The 11,674-nt window shown below is 43.0% G+C and overlaps 1 protein-coding gene across 2 annotated transcripts; it reads right to left on the bottom strand.

Moving 5' to 3' along the window:
• Positions 1-88: 88 nt before the first annotated feature.
• zgc:103586 lies at positions 89-7,177 on the bottom strand. 2 transcript variants are annotated; one of them, XM_010905954.2, is made up of 9 exons: positions 7,067-7,177; positions 6,756-6,818; positions 6,606-6,656; positions 6,284-6,475; positions 5,904-6,026; positions 1,181-1,303; positions 974-1,085; positions 758-815; positions 89-485 (listed from the first exon to the last, which is right to left on the bottom strand). In XM_010905954.2, the coding sequence occupies exons 2-9, from the start codon at positions 6,796-6,798 to the stop codon at positions 375-377; spliced, it is 813 nt and encodes a 270-aa protein (XP_010904256.2). In that variant the 5' UTR covers positions 6,799-6,818; positions 7,067-7,177; the 3' UTR covers positions 89-374. The 2 variants fall into 2 exon arrangements, with proteins under 2 accessions (XP_010904256.2, XP_010904257.2); XM_010905955.2 differs by having other exon boundaries at positions 5,919-6,026.
• Between the last annotated feature and the right edge of the window lie 4,497 nt (positions 7,178-11,674).

The following is an 11,674-nucleotide window of genomic DNA, read 5'->3' as shown; positions in this document are numbered from 1 at the left end:
GGTAGGCATTTCTGTTTACAATATTACATACATTTTCTAAATATGGGTGTAGAATGTAATAATTATTGATACAAGTTAAAATTGCGTTTTTATTGAATGTGAACATACATTTCAGTGAAGTTGAACAACATTTTTCTCTGTCTTCAAACAAAAGTGTTTTATTAAATTTAGATAAATTTAACGTTCTGATTGTTCCACTGGACCTAGATAGAATGTGTCCAGAAGTAATATTGGTGCTGGAAGTAGTAGTATATGAACTTTCCTATCTATACAGTTTACTTTTCTGTACAGTGTGGGCTATAGTAATTAACTACTGTAGGCTATAGTGATTAACTCTCTGTTACTATGTAACTATGGGATATGTGCTGTGTCTGTTATTTTCCTAGGTGCGCTGGTGAGAAAGGTAGGGGGAGCAATTCTTTGAGGCTGGTTTCTTTGTACGATCCATCTGGCTTAGTCAGGTACACAACCAAATCTGTTCCAAACTGTGTAGGAAAGAGATACAGAGAGAAACAGAGAGAGAGAGAAATGGAAAGACAGAGAATGACGGAGAGTGAAAAAGAGAGACATATATTCTGTAAATAGTTATCTTCATGTATACTGCAACTGTGACAAAGCAGTAATCTTTTCTGAGATAGGTTTCAATACTCAACAAGTTACATTTTACATGATTACATTGTATAAACACTGCTGTCTGTACGTTCCATGTAGTTCTGTGAATATTCTGAAACACATTAAAACCACAAGGTGCCCTTACTTCAATGAGCACCTGGCGACAAGCTCCACAAGGCCCCACAAAACTGTCTCTGATGTCACTACACAAAATGCCAAGAAAAAGACAGTGTGGATGAAAGATGGACCGGTAAACCTGGTAATTATAGACCAGGTGATACAGATCATAGGTAGGTCAATATGGTTTGTCTCGCTGCTGTTAGTAGTCATTTATAAATGATACTCTGGAGCGCTACCTCACCATGTAACAGCAATAGCAGTGAACTTCCTGTGTCCTTCTGCCACAGCTCTCTGTATTGCTGTTCGCTCAGCACACACTGTCAGTCCATAAGAGGCATTTTCCACATTGCAGCCTATTACAAAATTAGACACGCAAAAATAATGAGATTGTGGTAATAATGTGTTAATAAAATGAAAAGTTTACGTCATTCACTCAAGAAAATATTACCTGTTATTATAGCCCCACCTGCCGTCAAAATGGCGGCACCGACCGGGAACCGGCTGTACGGGCAATAGGCCCTATCCCGTGCTTGCATGCATTTTGAAACGAGCTCCCTGACTTGTGCGTTGTCTGTGCACGGGGAAATAAGGACACGGAAGAAAACAACATCAACAAATTTAAACGCGTAATGATTTTAAAGTAGCGCACAATTAATATGTTTTTAAAATTCCCAGAGTTATGGACTCTAGGCCAGCGGTTTACTGTAGTGAACTTGCCTGCCATATCAGTAGTAGTGATGGGTCGTTCGCGAATGAGCCGGCACTAAGAGCTATTCTAGGTGAACGTCGGTAGCTGGCTCGCATATCTGAAGAGCCGACTCTATTTAAAAAAAATTTAAAGCCTATATAAATTAAATGATTATGTAATAATGAAATAATGAATTATTTAGATTTTTATTTAAAATCTTGACTAATTGAAATAACTTTATATATATATATATATATATATATATATATATATATAGGCCTAAAGGCGCACACACATTCGTTTCGACTTTCTGATCAGCCTCACATTCTGTTCCTGTCAATCATACACGCGGTGTCAACCAATTATACTGCATGAGGGAGGGCTGAGCCAATTCACACAAACTAGTGATGGGCATTCCGGCTCTTTTTCCTGAGGTCGTTTGACTCAGCTCACTGAAAAGAGCCGGCTCTTTTGGCTCACAAACGGCTCTTTAAAAAATAAATATTTTATTTTTCTGCATATTCTTAGAGCTGGTGGAAGAACAAGGCCTCTATCTACAGTGGGTAGAACAAGTATTTGATACACTGCCGATTTTGCAGGTTTTCCTACTTACAAAGCATGTAGAGGTCTGTAATTTCTATCATAGGTACACTTCAACTGTGAGAGACAGAATCTAATACAATTACATACAATCACACTGTATGATTTTTAAATAATTAATTTGCATTTTATTGCTTGACATAAGTATTTGATCACCTAACAACCAGTAAGAAATCCGGCTCTCACAGACCTGATAGTTTTTCTTTAAGAAGCCCTCCTGTTCTCCACTCATTACCTGTATAAAAGACACCTGTCCACACACTCAATCAAACAGACTCCAACCTCTCCACAATGGCCCAGACCAGAGAGCTGTGTAAGGACATCAGGGATACAATTGTAGACCTGCACAAGGCTGGGATGGGCTACAGGACAATAGGCAAGCAGCTTGGTGAGAAGGTAACAACTGTTGGCGCAATTATTTGAAAATGGAAGAAGTTGAAGATGATGGTCAATCACCCTCGGTTTGGGGCTCCATGCAAGATCTCACCTCGTGGGGCATCAATGATCATGAGGAAGGTGAGGGATCAGCCCAGAACAACCTGGCAGGACCTGGTCAATGACTTGAAGAGAGCTGGGACCACTGTCTCAAAGAAAACCATTAGTAACACACTACGCTGTCACTGATTTAAATCTTGCAGCGCACGCAAGGTCCCCCTGCTCAAGCCAGTGCAGGTCCAGGCCCATCTGAAGTTTGCCAATGACCATCTGGATGATCCAGAGGAGGAATGGGAGAATGTCATGTGGTCTGATGAGACAAAAACAGAGCTTTTTGGTCTAAACTCCACTCGCCGTATTTGGAGGAAGAAGAAGGATGAGTACAACCCCAAGAACACCATCCCAACCGTGAAGCATGGAGGTGCAACCCCGAGAACACCATTCTTTGGGGATGCTTTTCTGCAAAGAGGACAGGACAACTGCACTGCATTGTGGGGAGGATGGATGGGGCCATGTATCGCTAGATCTTGGCCAGCAACCTCCTTCCCTCAGTAAGAGCATTGAAAATGGGTCGTGGCTGGATCTTCCAGCATGACAACGATCCGATAACACACAGCCAGGCAACTAAGGAGTGGTTCTGTAAGAAGCATCTCAAGGTCCTGGAGTGGCCTAGCTAGTTTCCAGACCTAAACGCAATAGAAAATCTTTGGAGGGAGCTGAAAGTCCGTATTGCCCAGCGACAGCCCCGAAACCTGAAAGATCTGGAGAAGGTCTGTATGGAGGAGTGGGCCAAAATCCCTGCTGCAGTGTGTGCAAACCTTGTCAAGAACTACAGGAAATGTATGATCTCTGTAAAGGCAAACAAAGGTTTCTTTACCAAATATTAAGTTCTGCTTTTCTGATGTATCAAATACTTATGTCATGCAATAAAATGCAAATGAATTACTTAAAAATCATACAATGTGATTTTTAGATTCCGTCACTCACAGTTGAAGAGTACCTATGATAAAAATTACAGACTTCTACATGCTTTGTAAGTGGGAAAACCTGCAAAATCGGCAGTGTATGAAATTCTTGTTCTCCCCACTGTACCCACGGCTTACTAAAGTCTTGACAGGGAGACTCTGCATAGTGGCCACATCCGTTCCCTCTGAGAGGGTCTTCTTGAAAACAGTACAAATAATTACTGAGTGAAGAAACCGCATCAGCCCCTCGAAAGTGAGGCAGCTTGCATTTCTGAATGCAAATCTCTCATAAAATAAAAATACGGTCAGCATTGTCTGTGTGTGTGTGTGTGCTGGTTAAATTAAACTTGTCAGTGTAGGTGCCCAGATTTTAGTCTGTGAGCTAGATGAGATTACTGCCTGGGAAGTCTCCCTCTCAGAAGTATGAGATGGGAAGGTCTCCCTACTGGAACACTGAGGTAATGCAATTAGTAAAACCAGTCACACAAAGAAATGCTAAAGAATAAAACACAATTCCTTCATAATACTGTAAATATATTCTTTTACAGACATTGTTGGATTTTTCCTGGTTTGTGCAAAATCGTTCAGAATAATATAAAACCTGTCTGGTTTAGTCTTGACTATTGGTTGACAGTGCTGGGGGATGGGTAATGTATTGATGCTCGAGCGCCAAATCAACACAAATGGATAAGAAAAGGTCTAAGCCTAGGTGCCCAGTTTAGGAAAGAAGAGGGAAGAGGAGACATGCGCCAAAGATAAAGGTATTCAGCTATGCCATCTCTATGAGTAATATTATGCAAGTAATGAAATGGGCTAGTTTGTTAGCCTATGTTGCTTGCTATGCGCCCATAGGGCAACAATATTTAGTTTTCTTTCCAACTAGCTTACCTAACATTGGATATCATTTCACACATATAATTTGCCTGCAGCAAAACGATTACAACCTAACTAGCACATTATTGACTTGGTTAACTTTCATTGAGGTGTCATTATATAGGTTTTCTGTGATTGTATTCACTAAGTACTCGGTAATGGTAATGTCCAATGCTGTAGGCTGACTTGTGTCTATATTATACTGATATTTTGTATCTTTTATGATATATTGACTGTTTTTGGGTGTCTTATGCCTAGAAATAGCCAAGGAGGTTGTATGGTTCATTTGTTTCCTAATCTGAAAGTTTGATAAATTGTGCATAATGACATGCATATTTAATTTTTAACAAATGTATTTAGGGTGTCAGACTCATATACTGTATTTCAATTTGAATTCAGGGACACAGATTTGGGAGCACCCTCTGACACTGGCCATCTAAGCTTCATGCAGTTTAGTTTTATTGTGTATGTTTTGCTAGCAGGGTGATAATGTTAGAATTTCATTTCTCTTTTTCATTTGTAATTATATACTACAATTTCTATTTGTCTTTTACTTCTTTTTGATATTTATGAGTCTTATTTTTGTATATCTTTTAATATTTATAGGGGGGGGGGGGCGCTGAACGGGGGGGATGAGCCCTCCTCATCCCCCCACATACATTAACCCTGCATATTTCTACAAGCTATCTTCTTTAATACTGTACCCTCACCGTAACCACAGTGTTAAACTCAGGCATATAACCTTAACCTCAAATTTAGACAACAATTTTATTGCTGTTTGCAATTTAGAATTTGTGGCTTTGCAGTAGATTGACATCTTCGATTGCAGAAGTCTAAACTTATCAGCAAACGGAGATCGGTATGGACTGGTTAGCTACCTTAATTCAGACTTATTCAAGTTACCAGAGCACACGCTCATTTTGGTTTCTTAATATAGGCCTATTGAAAGAGACAAAGCTGTGCCTCATTTTTGATATTTATATTGTGAACCCACCAATTTAATTATTCGAATGTATTGAAACTATAGATAGTAAACACACATTGACATATTTGAAATTGTTTCATTTGCTTTCTTTTTTATACAGTGATGAAATGGCTTGTGCACACATGCGAGCAGACACATTTAGGCTACTCAGATGATGGGGACATCAAAGTTGATTTAACTTAAATAAGACTACTTTCACTAATCCTAACTATAACCTTTACCATGTCCTTAACCTTAACCCCAACTGAACCTTAATCTCAACCTCCTAACATTATGCCTAAACCTAAACTTGCACTAATGCCTGACCCTAAACCTAACTTGCTATGTCTCAGGATTTCCCTAATTCTAAACCTAACCCCAATCGCCACTTAAGACAAAAAACATTTTTTCAAATTTTTCAAATTGTCCATGTTAGTTAGCTTGTTTCAGATTTACCACAGTTTGTAATAATGGTGTCGCATTGCATAATCAATTCAGAAACACACACTGGTTTAGTTTGTGTCGCAGAGTTCTCAAGTATCCACACAGTATAGTCTATTGTGTGAGTAAAATAAATTGTGGCCATTAAAGGCTGTTTTTATGCAGGCAAGGATGACAAAGTACACTCCACATGCAACAACTATACCCATACAGATGCTACCCAAGCTGTTGAACCAAAAGGCAAACAAGTAGATGGTCCTCTGACAGTACTTCTCTCCAGTGGTTGCATCATAGTTGAGAGGAAAGATGGAGTACACCCACACACACCCTAAAGATACAAAGAAACACAAGTAATCGTTTTAGACAATTACAATGGATACAATCTATTCTGTGCCTTCCTGTTTTCCAGCGTTCTGATTTCCAGTTTGTACCCCAACGTATCAACATATTGTTTCCCCTGTCCTCTCTACGCTGTTAGTGTCCCTCTGACATTCGTTGATTGCAAGCGTGACTTAAGTGTAAGTGTCAAGTGCCACCTCCTTCACTTTTCCCCTTTTTTCTAATTGCTCCGCCCCCCTCTGTCACCTGTAAGAAACCACACCAGGTTGAAGAGTTGAAGTAGGATGACACAGGAGGATGTCAGCAGGCTGAGCATGCCAGGCCCCAGTGTGTTAATGAAGTAGACCAGGAGCAGAGATGCTATGGATGTAGCACCAATCACTAGCAGATAGACAGGGATGTATGGCTGGAGGGGGCAGTCATTCAGATGCATAGCACCTAAAGGTGTCAGAGCAAGAGAGTGGAGAATAATGACATACACTTCAGTTGTCTGTTTGTTGTATCCCGTCCACCATAAAGGCCATTCCTGCAGTAAGATCTACAGTTCAGACAGTGAACGTTTCACTACCTAGTCCCAATGCTGACATCAGAACCATCCATACAATGATATTCAGCACAACTGTAAAGAAAAAAAGAGAGAGAGAAACCCAACGTGAACACTTCCCCAATGCGTTGAAGATAGCGAACTGCTATTTTTCACAAGGGGTTGCTACTGTACCTATTATAGAAATTAGGATGGAAGACCTCTGTGAAGTCTCCATCGTTTGTGATTCCTTTTAATCTATAGGGAAATAAACACAATGTTTGTCTCTTAACAATAATTTCACAATCTGACAGCCATTTCAAGGTTCAACACCTTTATTTACCAAATTGATTACTGCAAAGACAATCTCACATTAAAATATCCTATCTCAGGTTAATGTTCACAAGATAATGTGCCAATAGTAAATAAGAAAATAGATATTGATGACTCTATACAGTATTCAATTGCATAATAATATGTTGTTGTTTTCATCTTCTCTTTCTTACCTGCTCTTTTGGTGTAAATCAACCAAATCGAGTCAATCAAATGTATTCTATCAAGTCATTTATCCATCAGCCGTTGTCACAAAGTGAATAGCCACCTACACCTCCTAGACCCCAGATGGTTACAATAAAAAGCGAAAAAAGTACATCTGTCAGTTTGTTCATTTCTGTTACTGTGTTGCAACACATCTTGCTCCATATTCAGTACCCTGACACTTCTGCCATTGAGGTAGGATGTTTTGAAATGGCCCTTTACAGCAAAGCAGAATTATGACAACACAACTTGACCACACGACACAACTCATAGCCATTATAAATAAATATTTACGACAGATTTCTTTTGAAAGACTGGAAACATTTAATGACTTCAACATTGCAACTGTTCAGCATGGTGCTTTATTAACTGGACTGTCTGATCCCCAAAACCTGCCAAGTTACTGGAGAATCTTGAGAGACCAGAGACTTCAGGGATTAAAGCGGTGTAGTTTGGGTATATGGAAAGCATGTCCATCATAACGTAAAGAAAACCCACAACTGCACACTCTGATAGGATGAACCATTCACAGGATGTACGCCACATTCAGATGCTACTTCACATCACTGGTGTAATTAACCAATGCCCAGAAACATTTCAGTCATACCGATGAACTGTTCACAATTCAGCCTACAGACCAGACACTCCCACGATTCACAGTATTTATACAGCCACATTAATCTGAGGCTGGCCCCTCTGGCCCTGGCTGCTTGCTCACTGTACGTGCCTCCTCTTCAACTCACACCACCTGGATCAGTGGAATCATCCGAGAAAAGTTCTTTTCAGAACAAAAAGTGCTGTGTAGAATGCTGCGAGGATTTGCCTATGTCGTGGGGAAAATACATGTTGGTTCCTTGTAGAACTATTTCTGAGAAATTCTTTTCGCCAAAGGGTTCTAACATTTTTATTTTAGGATAATTTAAGGATTCTTCAGTGGGTGAAATCATTGAACCTGGAACCAGAAAAGGGTTTTGCCATAATCCAGACATGGTTATGATAAAACAATTTATTTAAGAATTAGATTAGTGCAGGATAAAGCATGTGATTATGCTCTTTTGGGACTATTTAAGATAAAATTGTTTCAAATATTTTACTATTGACAAGCAAATAAAATCAAAGTGAATATAAACCAAAAAAAATACAAACAGAAAAAATAACATAATAATAAAGACTCAATAGGACAAACTCAATCAAGCACAGCTTGTACTGTACATTTACAGAACAATATGGAATCCATTAGTGCTACATCCCGATATTAAAACACAATGTTTGGTTAATTATTATACATGTGTAACACAGGCAGTCTCTTAGACCTCTTGTCCACCATAAGGCACCTAACATAGAAAATTAACTTGACTAATAGAACTTGTCTAGTGTTCCCCAATTTAATGTCTATATTGTAGAATACTGTATATTTTAGACATGCCGTCATGTGATATCAGAACAGCCAATTTTAATGCATTGATGAGCAAAAAAAGTGGTCCTAAAAATCACTTCTAACACTTTATTTGGCAATGCCTCATCTTGTACAGTATCTCACAAAAGTTAGTACACCCCTCACATTTTGATAAATATTTGATTATATCTGTTCATGTGACACTGAAGAAATGACACTTTTCTACAATGTAATGTAGTGAGTGTACAGCTTGTATAACACTGTACATTTGCTGTCCCCTCAAAATAACTCAACACACAGCCATTAATGACTAAACCGCTGGCAACAAAAGTGAGTACACCCCTAAGTGAAAAGGTCCAATTTGGGCCCAAAGTTTCCAAAATATTCCAGCACTGACTTAACCCTCTTGGGCATGAAGTTCACCAGAGCTTCACAGGTTGCCACTGGAGTCCTCTTCCACTCCTCCATGATGACATCACGGGGCTGGTGGATGTTAGAGACCATTCACTCATCCACCTTTCATTTGAGGATGCCCCACAGATGCTCAATAGGGTTTAGGTCTGGAGACATGCTTGGCCATTCCATCACCTTTACCCTCAGCTTCTTTAGCAAGGCAGTGGTCATCTTGGAGGTGTGTTTGGGGTTGTTATCATGTTGGAATACTGCCCTGCAGCCCAGTCTCTGAAGGGAGGGGATCATTCAGTATGTCACAGTACATGTTGGCATTCATGGTTCCCTTAATGAACTGTAGCTCCCCAGTGCTGGCAGCACTCATGCAGCCATAGACCATGACACTCCCACCACCATGCTTGACTGTAGGCAAGACACACTTGCCTTTGTACTCCTCACCTGGTTGCCGCCACACACGCTTGACACCATCTGAACCAAATAATTGTATCTTGGTCTCATCAGACCACAGGACATGTTTCCAGTAATCCATGTCCTTAGTGTGCTTGTCTTCAGCAAACTGTTTGTGGGCTTTCTTGTGCATCATCTTTCGAAGAGGCTTCCTTCTGGGACGAGAGCCATGCAGACCAATTTGATGCAGTGTGCGGCGTATGGTCTGAGCACTGACAGGCTGACCCCCCACCCCTTCAACCTCTGCAGCAATGCTGGCAGCACTCATACGTCTATTTCCCAAAGACAAACTCTGGATATGACGCTGAGTACGTTGACTCAACTTCTTTGGTTGACCATGGCGAGGCCTGTTTTGAGTGGAACCTGTCCTGTTAAACTGCTGTATGGTCTTGGCCACCATGCTGCAGCTCACTTTCAGGAGTCAAACTTCTTATAGCCTAGCCCATCTTTATGTAGAGCAACAATTTTTTTTTCAGATCCTCAGAGAGTTCTTTGCCATGAGGTGCCATGTTGAACTTCCAGTGGCCAGTATGGGAAGTGTGAGAGTGATGACACCAGATTTTACGCACCTGCTCCCCATTCACACCTGAGACCTTGTAACACTGACGAGTCACATGACACCAGGGAGGGAAAATGGCTAATTGGGCCCAATTTGGACATTTTCAGTTAGGGATATACTCACTTTTGTTGCCAGCAAATATACACTGTTATACAAGCTGTACACTCACTAATTTACATTGTAGCAAAGTGTCATTTCTTCAGTGTTGTCACATGAAAAGATAAAATCAAATATTTACTAAAATGTGTGGGGGTGTAACCGGTGTAGTAGGTGCGTGAAATAAGGAGCCAACGCAGGGAGGTAGTTTCAATAGCTATAGATATATTAACAAAAGGGCACGCGTAAAACAAGCGTGCAGACAGCTCAATACAAACGTACACCGCACATAGAACAATACCACACAAAGACAGCCAGAAACACAGGAACTTATATAAGCGATCTAATGAGGGAATGGACACCAGGTGTGTGCAATAACAAGACAGGACAGTGCCGTGGGAGGAGGAGCGGCGTGGCTAGAAGGCCGGCGATGACGTGCGCCGAACACCACGTCGGGAGGGGTGGCGTGCGTCCTCCATGCGCGTCCTCGTTACAGTACCCCCCCCTCGACACGCGGCTCCGGCAGCGCGGCCCCGCCGGCCCCGGGGCCGACCCGGAAGACGCCGCGCAGGACGATCAGGGCGCCGACGATGGAAGTCGGCGAGGAGCTCCGGATCAAGAACATCCACCGCCGGCACCCAGCAACGCTCCTCCGGGCCGTACCCCTCCCACTCCACCAGGTACTGCAGGCCCCCCCCCCCGGCGCCTCGAGTCGAGGACAGAGCGGACCGAATACGCCGGGCCCCCCTCAATGTCCAGAGGGGGCGGAGGGACCTCCCGCACCTCAGACTGCTGGAGGGGACCAGCCACCACCGGCCTGAGGAGAGACACATGGAACGAGGCATTAATCCTGTAATCAGGGGGAAGTTGTAACTTGTAGGTTACCTCGTTCACTCTCCTCAGGACTTTGAACGGCCCCACAAACCGCGGGCCCAGCTTCCGGCAGGGCAGGCGGACCGGAGCCCCGGTCTCGGGCTGGCTCTGCCATGGTGCCAAGACCGGCTGGTACCCCAGGACGCACTGGAAAGGGGTCAAGGAAGTGGAGGAGTGGCGGAGTGAATTCTGAGCATACTCTGCCCAGGGCAGGAACTCCGACCACTCCCCCAGCCGGTCCTGGCAATAGGACCGCAGGAACCTCCCCAGGTCTTGGTTCACACGCTCCACCTGCCCATTGGCTTCGGGGTGGAACCCGGAGGTGAGGCTGACCGAGACCCCCAACCGGCCCATAAAGGCCTTCCAGACCCGAGACGTGAACTGAGGGCCCCGGTCAGAAACAATGTCCTCCGGCACCCCGTAGTGCCGGAAGACATGGGTGAATAGAGCCTCCGCGGTCTGCAGGGCCGTCGGGAGACCAGGGAGAGGAAGGAACCGGCAGGCCTTTGAGAACCGGTCCACAACAACCAGGATCGTGGTGTTGCCTAGTGAGGGGGGTAGATCAGTCAAAAAGTCAATGGACAGGTGAGACCATGGTCGTTGTGGAGCGGGCAAAGGATGTAACTTACCCGTCGGAAGGTGTCTAGGTGCCTTACACTGAGCGCACACCGAACAGGAGGACACGTACACTCTCACATCCTTGGCCAGACCAGGCCACCAGTACTTGTCGGTAAGGCAGCGCACCGTACGGTCTATGCCCGGGTGACCCGTGGAAGAGGACGTGTGGGCCCAGTA

The sequence above is a fragment of the Esox lucius genome, chromosome 24 (assembly GCF_011004845.1).
Source record: "Esox lucius isolate fEsoLuc1 chromosome 24, fEsoLuc1.pri, whole genome shotgun sequence".
NCBI classification, from domain to species: domain Eukaryota; kingdom Metazoa; phylum Chordata; class Actinopteri; order Esociformes; family Esocidae; genus Esox; species Esox lucius.
This window is presented reverse-complemented; position numbering and strand designations above follow the sequence as displayed.